Source organism: Arachis ipaensis, chromosome B5, assembly GCF_059453495.1.
Source record: "Arachis ipaensis isolate K30076 ecotype BB chromosome B5, ASM5945349v1, whole genome shotgun sequence".
Taxonomy (NCBI): Eukaryota; Viridiplantae; Streptophyta; class Magnoliopsida; order Fabales; family Fabaceae; genus Arachis; species Arachis ipaensis.
Window position 1 is genome coordinate 145,008,930 of NC_142440.1, and position 13,832 is coordinate 145,022,761.

At 38.2% G+C, this 13,832-nt stretch overlaps 2 protein-coding genes across 2 annotated transcripts; one reads left to right on the plus strand and one right to left on the minus strand.

Moving 5' to 3' along the window:
• The first annotated feature begins 7,857 nt into the window (after nt 1-7,857).
• LOC148566092 (uncharacterized) lies at nt 7,858-9,023 on the plus strand. Its single transcript, XM_088486140.1, has 6 exons — nt 7,858-7,938; nt 8,024-8,197; nt 8,280-8,417; nt 8,536-8,660; nt 8,741-8,816; nt 8,895-9,023. Exons 1-6 carry the CDS (start codon nt 7,858-7,860, stop codon nt 9,021-9,023), a joined length of 723 nt encoding a protein of 240 aa, XP_088342266.1.
• Nucleotides 9,024-11,115: 2,092 nt separating this feature from the next.
• Nucleotides 11,116-12,602, minus strand: LOC148566093 (protein FAR1-RELATED SEQUENCE 5-like). The gene has a single exon (XM_088488977.1). It carries the CDS (start codon nt 12,508-12,510, stop codon nt 11,116-11,118), a length of 1,395 nt encoding a protein of 464 aa, XP_088345103.1. The 5' UTR covers nt 12,511-12,602.
• Nucleotides 12,603-13,832: the final 1,230 nt, after the last annotated feature.

The window sequence follows — 13,832 nt, forward strand, 5'->3', positions numbered from 1 at the left end:
AGATAATCAAACATCGCCAAAATTATGTTCTTTTTGCAACCCAAAACTGCAATGTACGAGTAATTAATAAGATTTTAAGCGGAAACAAAAAATATACCGGTATATAATGGTTCACAGCATGGTCGTATCACTATTTAAGCTAACGAAATTATTATCTAATTAACCATCTATTTTAGCTGTTTCCCAGTCTCATTTCATCAGGACATAGATGATATGTAATGAGAAACAAAATATTTCCAGCAAAAAGTATTTTCAAAGTAACCACCGCTATGAGCTGTTTCCCAGTCTCATTTCATCAGGACAACTTAAGATGTATAATGAGACACAAAATACTTCAAACATAACATTGACCTTCTCTACTAGGACCAAGTCAAAGATACTCGAAAATTACAAATACCAGAGAACCATACTAAGTAGCAACAACGAAACGTGTAGGTCTGGGTAGTTGCCATGATTTTAAGTTCAATCTACGGGGTAATGCATTCAAGGCTATTGTCGCAGATAGATTCCAGCATGTGAATCTTAGACTCCAGCCTCGTTATCTCGTCCTGAAGATGCGCATTTTCCCTCTGCAAAGACTTAGCAAGAAGGTAGTTGAAGTCTCTGATCTCATTATCAGTGTTTGCCAAAAGGACCCGCAACATGCTGAACGCAGCGTCCTCCCGCGCGTCATCCTCCAGGAACGTGTACCGACCCTTTGCCCAGATGTCTGGTCCAAAGGGGTTTCCAGGGATTATAACATTGAATGCATATATGGGTCCGAGATGGCGGTGGAATTTTTCCTCACGGAAGAAACAAGGGTTGGGTATTTTAGCGTCGTAGCAATACATCAATAGCCAGAGCTCCATGCTGTTGCTAAGGGTGAAGTGATGCGACGCACACTCATCTGCTGGAATCAATGGTGCTCCTGGAAATGAAAACAAAACACGATGAACCTAAGGTAGTGTTTGGTCTCTCATAAATCTATGTGAACGTTATTACTAAGGTGTTAAATGGTAAATATGGATACATTCATGGAAAGGTATATCAGAAATTTACCACCAACAACAGATGCAACGCGTCCGTTGAAAGTTGGGATCGTTCGGGGTGGCCGCGGCGGCGATTCCGCTGTGCCTGTCTCCGCCATAATGTCCAAGGTGGCCTCTTTGTCCGCCCGTAGCATTTCCATCCTTGCTTCATAGGCGTGAATTGCGAGGACATAACTATTGAACCCGGTGTACTCCGGTTCGGGGTGGTTGACGATCTGCCTGTTGGCTTCTTCAAAGGAGACGTATACCCCCGTGTTGTGTCCCTTCGTTACAACAAAAAATGTGAACTGCTGCATGCTCCGATCCATTGGGGCCGGACAAGCGTAGCTCAGTTAGTATTTCTGGGGTATTGGGGATAGGATGATGTAGGGAATGAAATTTTGAGCGGTTTTGCTACCGTCCCACTCGGCACAAATAATGGCTTTGTATGGTTAACGAGACTTCCTGGGGAAGCTTTAAAAGTGATATTTTCGATAACAACACCCAAAAAAACATGAAGACAGCGTAATGTCTCTTCAATCACGTCACATCAAATTTTTTGGGTTGAATGATAGGTCTGCCGTTATTCGACAAACTTGCCCTTTCCGGACCATCTAAGATTAGGCAAGGATATACGTGTGTACACACGCAGTTTGCTTGCAAAGCCATGAGCATTGGTGGCCCACGGACTCCAGCTAGGGGGGAGGGATGTGGGTTCAAGTCCCGTTAATGGAAAGACGTCAGGATCCACTTCATCATTGGTAATATAAGGATGTGACATGAGGAGATCGTACTCGTGTGTCCAGTTGAACACGTCTACTGTAAAACCTTTGACCAACGATTTTTCCCATTACATAATGAATACCAGGGTGAAAGCATGTTGGTGTCAAAGCGAATTTTGTCATAGGAGTTGTTTGTTATAGAAATTTTTATAGCCTTTACTCTTAAGACATTGCCGATTTAAATTTATTTTTAGTGAGACTACTAGGAGGGTTTAGTGTAATTGAATTGAATCAGAATTTATCTTCATTACTATAATGTAAGCAAATTTGAAGTGTTACCACTTGAACACATACACCACCACCAAAATGGGGTTTAGCCACCAAATTTTAACAACAAATATTGAATCGTAATAAAAATAAATAAGTGTGTCTTCTATTTACTATGAAACATTGTTACAGTGGCTAAAATTTAATCTTTTGCCACAAACAATGTTTCGTAGCTGTACTTCCTGCTTACATTAACGTGTCATGGCTATTCTATCTTGAATAAATTAATTTTTTAAATAAATTTATCAATGTCTAGTATTATTTTTTTAAATAGTCTGACATTAACACATATTCATAAAATTAAATCTAAAAATATAAAAAATAAATTTAGATAACGTAAAAAATTATAAAAATAAAGATAATATTCTAATAATTGAGTTAATTTAGCTAAAATAATATAATTTAAATAAATAATAAAAATTTCAATAATTTTTTAGAATAAATTTCTTTTCAGTTTTTATTAAAAATAAATTATTTTTTCCAGTTTTTAAGTATAAAATTATTTTTCAGTTTTTATTAAAAAATTCAATAACTCATCAACTATCAACTGCATGAAATCAGAGATTGTGAAGGTTATTTACTTCTATTAGATTGGTTTTTTGGTTATTTATTGTTATTATAATAAAAATTAAAGATAAAAATATTACAGACTCAAAATTTAAATTTAAATTTAAATTTTTTAATCATATTTGACCATTAAAAAATAAATAAATAATTATTGTATCAAAAATAAAATCATTTAAAGTGTATTTAGTAGTAAACAGTGCAATAGAAAAAAAAATTTTAAGATTAAAGAAATTTAAAAGACGATCTTAACAACAATGACCAAAATGAATTTTTTGATATTTAAAATTTTAATGTGCACTTAGAATTCTAAGGTAGCTTTTGGCGGAAAGTTAAAGTAATCACGGACAATATAACTTCCCATCATTCACGTTGTTCTTTAACTCATACTTTTCTGCAGTACTTGAAAGTACTTTCTTTAACCACACTATATGAACTTTATTATATAATATGGTATCCTCCAAACTCAAAATACTGATTTTTTTTCTTTCTTCATTGTTGTGTTATTGATTTTTTAAACTGATTTTTCTTCAAGAGAAGCCCTTTGAGCAGAACTACGGTAACCACATAATATCAACAACAATGAAGAATTTGCAGAAGGTTTAGACGAAATAGTTCAAAATCAACTGTACCTATCAAAGAAGATTATAATGCCCCTTTAGTTGTGAATGTCAAAGGTATATGAATTTTCAATTTTTACCGCGTGGTTTTTTTAGTTCTAATATATAGTTTATTTCTTTTATTCAATTTTGTATTCAGTTGTGAACACTTCTACGGGAGAAATCAGAACTGGTAAAAGGACGGCAAATCAAGTTTGACATTTGAAAAAATGATGAAGAATATTTAAAAAGTTTTTTGTTTTGTTGTTAGTGTTATATATATAAATATAATTTTAATTTAATAAAATTATTTAATTATAATAAATTAGCACAAATTAGCCACGGATTGTATGTGAAAAATCGACTGAGTTAGCCAAGAAAATAGTGTGATTAAATAACCCAACGTTAGCCACACAAAAAACTGTGGTTGAAAAACCCGACCTGCACACATTATTATTATCGGATGAAGTGTGGTAGAATGATATATTATTTTATGTGATTATTCTTATTCAGCCACGGCATTATGCGTGGACAATGACACACAAATTGTGGCTCTTTGAAGGTCTCCACGATGTCCAAAACTGTGGCTAATAACACTAAACAACGCCAAATAAATTATACTCAACACTAAACAATGCCAAATGTAAACATAATAATAGCAATTTGTTGTTGTCCAATAGAAAAATGATATATATGTTAAAATTTCTGGGTCGTTTGGGCAACGATATGATATGGTTACCCTGTTGGTCCGGACCTGATTAGGCCCCATTAAGGTTCAAATATGAGCATACTCCGACCCCACTCACATCCCCATTGAACTCCTTAGTCGGGAATCGAGTTTCTTTTCAATGGTGTTGCTCCCGTAGTTCTCGGGACCGAATCGGTTTTCGAACCGGTCAGATAACTGGGTTACTGGGTAACTGATTCAACCAGTTATGTTATGTAATATATCGACTGATTAGCATATAGAATTACAAGTGAATACCCCCAGCTTGGTGGCGTTGCTTGTTCGAACCTCCCAAGGAGAGTTGGGTTCCACAACCCCTGAATTCATTTGTTGGATATTGGGAGAACCACAGGACCGGCCGGTTTCATCCGATTTGTATCTCAGTTTTGAGCGGTTTGAATAATTCTTCTATTAAAAGCTCGAACCGAATCAGCCAGACCAAAGGGTCGGTGTTTTATGGCCGAATTGGCTGGGCCGGTCCAGTCATAACAAATATGGTTATAGTTAAACCTTCTCCGTTATCGATGTATCTTTAGTTAACAGTAATTTATGAAGCAATCATATCTAGACGGAAGAATTTAAGCTGTTCTATTGAAATTAACAGTAATTTATGAAGCAATCATATCTAGATGGAAAAATTTAAGCTGTTCTATTGAAATTATCGGAGGTTCATGCATAGAATTGGCACATTAATTTCAGTTTACATAATTTAGATGGCAGGTCGAACCGGTCGGCCTCATTCGTCATGGGGGCTCTTGCGTGGATGGATCGGTGTGGGCGGGCGGGCCCACTATGTCACTCAGTGTTAGAAGGCTACCTATTCTTCTTCTACCTCTCGTAAGGGAGAGGGAAGGAAATCGTGGGAAGAGCCTAAGAACAAGAACCCAAGTAAATATTTTTTTAATATACTTTTTTTGTTTCGTTAATATAAATTTTTTAAAATTTAAAATATTTATTAGAAATAATTGAATTATGTTTTTTAATTAATTTAAAGATAGTTTAGGTTCAGCATGAATAGAATGAAAATTAAGTATTTTTGTATAATTAACATACATATCAGTTTCGTTATTTAAATTATAAGGATGGTTTTGCTAAATAATGGTAGCGAAAAAAAAAAAGAATTTTTATCTCTCAACATGGAGATCTTAGCAAATTATTGATATCGTTTTTTCTATTTGTCTACTTTATTATTGTATCCGCAGGTTTAAATTTATTATCGTAACCAAACAAGAAGCATTAATTTTTATCCACTTGTGATTTTATTAAACCGCATTGTAACAAATGCTTAAAACATTAAATTTGTTCCAAATTTCTTTCAAAGAAAAAAAATTTTTATGGGAATTATTCTTGTCATAGTTGATGAAAAGCGATTTCATTATTCTGTTAAAAGTTTATTCATAGTTATAGTGAACCCTTCTAATTGGAATTTCATGAATAATATTCCATGTCTAAAGGTTTATGTAGATTAAATTGCGCTTTAATTTCAGCTCCATTATTTATTAAATGTTCGCGCATCAAGGGAATCTCTTCGTTGCATCCATGGACCTAAGGAGGGTTTATATGTGTGTCATCCAGTCGTTGGAAATGCCAACCTATGAAAGGCATGACTTTTCGTTTTCTTAACAATATAAAGGGACTACAAGGAGTATAGAGTGAACAAACAATAAGGAGTATTTCCACATTGGCATTGGGGTTGGTAGCACGGAACTAGGTGGGTCAACCTGAAAGGGTCACATCAATCATTTTTTTGTTCCCACGCTTCACCCCAGGGATCTCTATAAAATCAAATCTTTGCTGAGCCAAGTTGGAAACACACAAGCTAAAAGACGCCTAACCTCGGTACACCTACCAATTAGGAAAGACATACATTAGTCTCAAACAGCAAATGGCTGGAATGGACGACTGAGAATCAGCTGGAAGACTCCAACGATCCTGACACCAATGATGCGTAAGTAGCATTTTCTTTCCTGTAAATTGCTTATCCGATGTTGGTATTCAGAAGCAACCATGTTCTTTGTCCGAATCGGGATGTCAAAATATCATCTTTCTTCCTTATTAACCGGTTTGTGGTATTTACTAACAATGTACACCTTCTCTTCCAGTGTTGTACCCGTGATAGATATCGGAACGGTCCAAAGCGTCTCGGTCGCAGATGGAACCTCGACGCTTAATCTAGAGCTGACGATGAACGTGGTACGAATGACGCTTTCCTTTAGTGATGTCTCCTCTTAACTATTGTTTCGAAACGCTAGCTGGTTATTTTTGTTTTGTTATCTCGATTTTGGGTACAGAGCGCTAATGCTGGTCAGGGAGAAAACCTAACAGAAGAGCCGAAGCCCCAAGACGATGGACTACTCCTCCTCGCAGTGAAGCTGCTCGAGGTACGTATGTAAAATAAAATTTCAAAAAAGCTTTATTCACATTATCTACGAAGAGATACTCATGAAATGTGACTGGGTTTGGAACAAAGGGAGAACCTTTCTCAATAAATATAGGACATGCCCTGTGTTGGTGAACATGTGGTGATCCCATTTTCGTGCACAAAAATTTGTTTCAAGTGTTTGACCCAATGGACAATGTTTAGCTACGTCAACTTGTCTTATCAAACCCAAGTTTGACCCATTATAGCATGACGGTTAGCTTCATAACTAGGATTGAAATGTGATATTCTATGTTTTTTGTGTTTTGTGGTTTGTTGACTGAGTCCACAGAAGATCGATGCTCGGATAGTAGCTTTGGAGGAGCGCATGTCGGCACTGGAGCGACCCATGTACCAAACGGGTAAGTCCGTCACTGAGATCTAGTCAATACTGGCCATCCAAGGGGGGAGTCCAATTGCAGCAGCCACTATTTCATCCACACCTGCCGTGATAATGGCCAGTGTTGGTAACCTCCTGGCTGAAACCAACATACCAGCTCAAAGGCAAAATAGAGCAACAGTTACTAACGACATTGGATCACTAGCAGAAACAAAGAAAAGCTTGGAAAAAGGAAAGGGTTTGGCCCCGTTGAATGTTATGTCGTCGCTAGACATAATCATCCCAAACTCTCCCGGTTTCGACGACGACGTCATCATAGACGAGTCACTGTCAACTCCTCGCCCTACTAAGGGCACGAACAGTTCAGGCTTGCCTAAGCGAACCCTTGCGCAGTACTGGTGCTCTGGTGTGGCTAAGAGGACTACCACCTCTGGGACCACTACACATGACTCAGTTGACGGTGTTTGTGAAAAAGTAAGTTACAGCCTTCATAGCTCCACTAACAGCATTCGTTAATCTTTTAAATAAATTGCTAATCCATGAAACATGTGCGGTTCAGATTTTCAGGGACCTACCCAGCATGTCTACGCTTGATTGCACAACAAAAGTGTGTGAGATGTTCTCGCTGCAGGAAACATGCCGCATTCCACTGAAAATTCCGAAATTGGAAAAAATTGACTCTAACCATATGACCGGGGAGGAACAGCTGGATAGTAGGAAGATTGCAACTAATGCGCAGAATTGCCAGGCGAATGTTAATGGCTCGTCTTTAGGGGATGGGAGTGCATTCAAACCTTATGGAATGGTGAATGTAATGCAGTCTCCCGTGCTATTAATTCCTCTGGCAAGGATTCGAACCACTAAATGCTTAATATATAAATCATTACGCATTTAATTTCTTAGTAACATATTTCAAGTGAAGAGCTAACATTGAATTGGTTTTGGTTCAGGGATTCCAAATGATTTTTAGGCCAACCGTCCACATGGACCTCACAGTTGAAGAATGCAAGATGGCCGCTTACATTTATGGGAAAAATGATCAATTTTTGTAGGGATAAATTCTGGTTATTCATAAATTTAGAATGTGTATTATATTTATTCGAAGATATTCGCAGTAATGATTCTGATTATTGTTTCCTATATACCAGGGAAATGCTGTTCAAGTTCTCAACATTGGAAGTCCCAAGAGCAGGATTCCACTCCTTATCGTCGGTTTATATGCCCAATGTTGACGTGAGTTGCATCCAACCGTGCCTTCCATATAAGAAAAATAAAATAGATAGGAATGCTAACACATTTGTTTTGCCTTTGTCAACAAATTATGAACATAATCCTTATGAGCACGTCCATGAGAGCCTGCCAGTATCTGCCTCCTCGTGTTTGGTACACACCTTCCATGTTTGCTGAGGACGTCCTTGCTATGAGGCCATTCGATGTCATTAGAAGAAAATACATGAACAGATGGATGCCGGCAACTAGTCGTCTAGAACATGTTGTTAACATGATCATTCACTCCACATTTTAACGTTTTTCACTCAAGTTATAACCTTTGATTGATCTTTCTTTATTGACAGGTTTTGGTCCCGGTGTGCGAGCCAACATACACATGGTATCTGATGGTAGTGGACGTTAAGCATGGAAGGGTGTACTGTCTAGATGTGACGAGAGCTCCGGAGCACACGGAGCGGAGGGAACGCAACATGCAAACCATTGTGAGTGTAATCGAATTTGCCCAACATTTTACCTCCATGCAATATGCCACAAGTTTTACAGTTCTGAATGCGACTATCATTCGGTTACTTGTGACCATTCTGCTTTTCTTGGATGCAGCTACTAATGCTCAGCCAGTTTTTCAAACTGGAATGTAACATGCTGAGCTTTTCCCATGTTAGTTCTGATCCAACCACCTGGGGACCAATTAAGTATCCTGATGGAGTCCCTAGTTACCCCGAATGGTAATAATTTTGTTTCTTAACGTGTCACCTGTCAAACCCGAAAGCAAATGTGATTGAAATGTCGTTTTCCGATTTTGCAGCAACGATTCATGTTTGTGGATTTTGAACTGGATTCAAACAGAGGGAAAATTCAAAGTTTCCAACCTTCCTTGGCAGGTATGTGATGCCTTATGTTACCATGTGTCTCTATTAAGGAGTAGATGAATTTTTACCGTCTCCCTGTGTTACAAGCAGATTGACCGGCTCAAATTAAGGATGAAAACCGCAACGAAAATTGTGCTTTTGGATTGTAACGAGATCAGGGCAACAGTGGTCTCGAAGGCAGACGCAGCGTGGAAGAAGCTTATTCGCATTAAGGAGTGAAACACTTTCCACATTTGGCCAAACGATGCAACTCTAGAGCTTTTTGTTAAAGATAACCATTTGGTTTTAATCCTGGAAATTGTTTTTCGTAGTAGTAATCTTTTTAGTGGTGTCGTTAAGTTATTTTGATTTAGTGTAGTGTATCTTTGTCTGCTTCTATATGTGTAGGATGGCCACTTTTGTGTGTGGATGCTAGTGGTCCTGTCGACAGACTAGAGCACAATATCCACACCCCCCAAGTTACGGCAACTGTCATTGAAAGGGGGTATATGGCCAAAACGAGTTTGTACCCAGGTTGTGACATTTTGCTTTGCCTTCATGGCATATATGTTTGGCTTCTTTTGCTTGAAAACTATGTTAACCATAACTAATTATATTAAGTAATGAAGTTATTGCTAGTTTAAAATTAATAGCAGGACCTGTCCCCATTCCCCATATGTTACCTGGTGATTGAACAAGAAAATGGATAAAAACTTTCAGCTGACTTTGGTCATGTTAGTTAGGAAAAGCTATAAGACTGATATCCAATTGTTGGTATAGAACCTGTGCAGCATTACCATGTTATGAAATGAAAATCATAAAAAGAGTCTGGGCATACAATTAAGTTGTACTTTTAACTTTTAAAGAACTTCGTTGACAATGAGGATTTGTTTATTGTAATAGAACCTAAAACCTGTTTGCAAAAATTTCTAAAATTTTTATGCGTTCGTTTTTAGAAGATAGAATAATTAGCAATTTTAATTATATCAACAAAATTTAGGAAACAAGCAAGATTAGTTTACTTCTTAATAACGCTATCTAATTTTGTTTAGTATTAATTGTTTATTACTAAACTAACAATATAATCTAAATATTTTGTTTAATATTAATTGTTTATTACTAAACTAATAATATAATCTAAATATAACGAATATTTATTTAGGTATGCTTAATGAAATTATTCTTTAAATTCAAGATCTCTAAGATTAAAGATTTTTTGTTCTCATGAAGAGAAAAAAATTGTTAAATTTCAATTCAATTGCTTTGAAGGGGCTTGATTATTTCTGAATCTTACATTTATCAATTTTGCAAAGCAATCAAACTAAAACTTAGGATTATTTATGATTTACGGAAAGAAAAATTTTTTAATCTAGGAAAACTTACATTTAAATGAATTGTTATACTAAACATGTATAAAAACTCTCACAGTTTACATTAGCAAACTCAGTAGCTTCATGCATCGATTCTGAATGCAGAAGGTCAAAATCATTGGGTAAGTGCAGGGAAAATTCAACTTAGCAGCATAATCCCGTCGATAATGGAATTTATAATTCGAATCCACAAGGCATCATTTGTTATTACCAATAAAAGGGAGTAAGGCCAGAGTCAAACATTCTAGCCATTAAATAACATATAAATTAGAGTTAGCAGTTTATGATTAACAATATCCCCATATGCATACATAAGTTCTCAGATAAAATGCAGTTTCAGCATAACATGTTCTTGGTTACAGCATAGTTGGAATAACAGCTCACAAGTCAGTCGACCGTCGTCAGACTTCTCCATGCGAAAAATGATCCCAAATGTCGCCTACGGGTTGACATGGATTTTCAAGCTGCGATTTATCTGCGACAACGACGGGTGCCTGTTGCATTAACAAGAACGTCAAACCACAGAACTGTAAACACCAACATAATGAAATGATAACGGATGGTGTTGAAGCATGAACAATGTAGTGGCTAAATAGTGCGTATGCACTCGGTAATTAGCAAGAACAATTTGGTAAGAATCTGCTTTAAGAAAAGCCCAGAAGGATGTTTTGACTTTAATTTTATTACGACGATGACTGCTTCTTCCCCATCGTCGTGACCATATCATATACCTGCAAAACTAGTTACTTGTTAACATACAGCTCAATGGTAAACAAAAAAATAACACATCAAGAATGCCCTACGTGCATTAATTACTATGTTTATTTTCTTTACCCACAGCCTTATTTTCTGAATATTGGAGATAAAAAACATTGAGACACATAATAATGAAATAACTACTGCAGTTCCAGAACAGCATTAATTTAGTTAAAGGAATTAAATTGCATTAGTATTGAACCTTTTTATAGAGTTAGTTTTATTGGTAACGTGTCATAGTAAATAGTCCATGCAGGAATAAGTAAGGTGGTAACCTTTGATCGCTTGCGTTTATTTATCCCAGCAGGTGATTTATCATTCCTCGCTGAAGGTTGTGCGCCTCCGTTGGGGCATCTAGTCCTCCGGTGCCCTAGCTTCCCGCATGTGCTGCACTTTCTTTTGGTTTTCGGGGCAGACCCACATGCTTGACTCATCCGACCCGTGCCTTTTGTTCTAACACGAATCGGGTCCTTCACCCCGCAATCTTGTGCTGCTGTGATATCATCCGTTGATGGTCTTAGGCCGTGCTTTATTTCAAGGAAGAGAGCATCACTCAGAAGCTTCTTTGAGTAAAGCTTGAAGTCTTCATCACTCATGCAAGCAACGCGCCCTAAACGCTTACATAGCTGGGAGAAAGCACCCAATCGTGTCCTATAGGTCACACTTCGGTCAGCAGTGTGTTGCTCAACACATTGGTTATGGACCTCCATTTTGGCTGCCTTAGACCACCTGCGCAGCACTAGGCTTTCAAGGATTTCCACTAAGTCAAGCCTAACACACACGGAAAGGATATGCACACAAGGAATACCAAACGACTCCATACGCATGCAGGTGCAAGTAAATCTGTTCGCGACAGGGTCCCTATAAACCTTCCAATTCATCTCAGGCCTTCGATACTTCTGGAGAGTGTATGCATGAGGGTTGTCAGTGTCATTAAATTCACATATTCTAACACGAACACACCGTTTCAGGCTATCCCGGAATCTGAGAAACATTTCGCGGGTGAACATCGTCCACCCGGACTTTTCCAGCTCAACAAAGTCTGTTTGTAGCACAGGTGTTCCGTACCATGAACGAAAGTCTAGCTCGTCCTCGGTGTCACGCAGAAAATCCACACACCTTTGAAAATTTCTGACAAATTCTAACACCCCGTACCTGCTCTCGACAAACCTCCCTAGTTTGGCATGTAGTGACTCGCACCTAGAGGTAGTCCGTACTCCAGCAAAAAATCTACCGCGGATGTATGTGGTGGCCCAAGCATGCTTTTTGGTGTACAAGTCCTTAACCCACTCAACCTCTCTAACACCGTACTCGTTGAGCATTGCCTCCCAATTCGCTTCGAACTCATCGATTTCCATATCTGCCAACATGCAGTGTCTAAACATTTGTGTGAATCTCGGGTTGCTTATGTTAGCAGTCGCGTTCCTCAGCAGATGCCAGGCACACAACCGATGATGTGCATCAGGAAATACAGTCTGGATTGCTATCCGCATGGCCGGGTCGCCATCCGTGATGACCGATTGCGGCGCCTTACCTTGCATGCATTCCAGAAACTGGCGAAGAACCCAAATATATGACTCCTGCGATTCGCAGGAGACCATTGCTGTTCCAAATACGCATGTCTGGTTGTGGTGGTTTACTCCGGAAAAGACTACAACGGGTAGGTTGTACTTGTTGCGGCCATACGTAGCGTCGAATGCTAGCACATCGCCGAAAATCCCATAATCTTCCTGGGAACGACCATCGCTCCAAAACAAGTTGCATAGGTGTTGCCCTGCCCCCAACTTGTAGCCAAAACATTTTCCCATCCATGCGTGCCAGACCTTCCAAGTACCTAATAGCCGCACTTACATCTCCGCCTTGCAGACCTCTCTGTTTCCGTATCTCATTATACATATCTTGATTTGTGAATGTTACCAAATTAAAACCCCCTAGTTGTGCTGCGAAAGACTCATAAATCTTAGGTATGCTAATCCCAATCTCCCTCATGCTTGTTAGCTGAGCAACTTCTACCTCAGATATCTTCCTGTGTGACCGCAGATAATCAACAAGCTTCCCATACGCAAGTTCGTGGTTATGCTCCTCGACAAAACGCGAGACATACCACCTCCCACTACCGTCTTTCCTCTTTATCCTCATCTCCGCCATGCATCCGCATCGGGTAACTACCTTATGCTCCCTTTTGCGATCAACCTTTTCCAACCATTTCTTCTCTCGAAATCCTTGCCTATTACAAACAAAAGTGTACCACACGATCTCTCCGGCAGTGTTTCTAACAGTCTTGCCTCGCCGTGATGCAAAGCCCTTTAGTCGGCTGTAATTGTTATAGAAGCCGCCTGCCTCCTGAGGTGAAGAGAACTCCATTTCAAGAACATCTTCTGCTCGCAACCCATCCAAACCCAAAAAGCCGGGCAACATTGAAGCCCCCCTTCCTTCCCAATCGGATAACTCAGCATCTTCCTCCACTCTCGTATCAAACATTGTGTCCTGAAAAATTAAGACAAACATTTCGCTACCAACTTCATTATGTGGAATGAATTCTGTTTAAATATTGCATATCCATGCATATTAACGCTCTTGTCCATCAAAGCCTTTCATTTTAAATTAGTTTCAAAGTAAATTTTGCAAATGCAATGTTCATAAGTACTAACATGGTTATTAATTCAACCCTGAAAACTTGACCTGAAAAACTCCTTTCAGGATTATAAAATTAATATAATTATAACATTATCATGTTATAATTTAACATACAGTTTACCCAACCATCATAGTGGTTGGCCACTACAACATCTTCATGCCAATCTATTTAATAAAGGATTTGCTTGTCGACGTTCATTGTCACAGATGCAAGTAGTGCATATTTCTTTAAAATGTGAAAGTTCAATTTTGCAAACGTAACAAATACTACAGCCACCGCTAACTT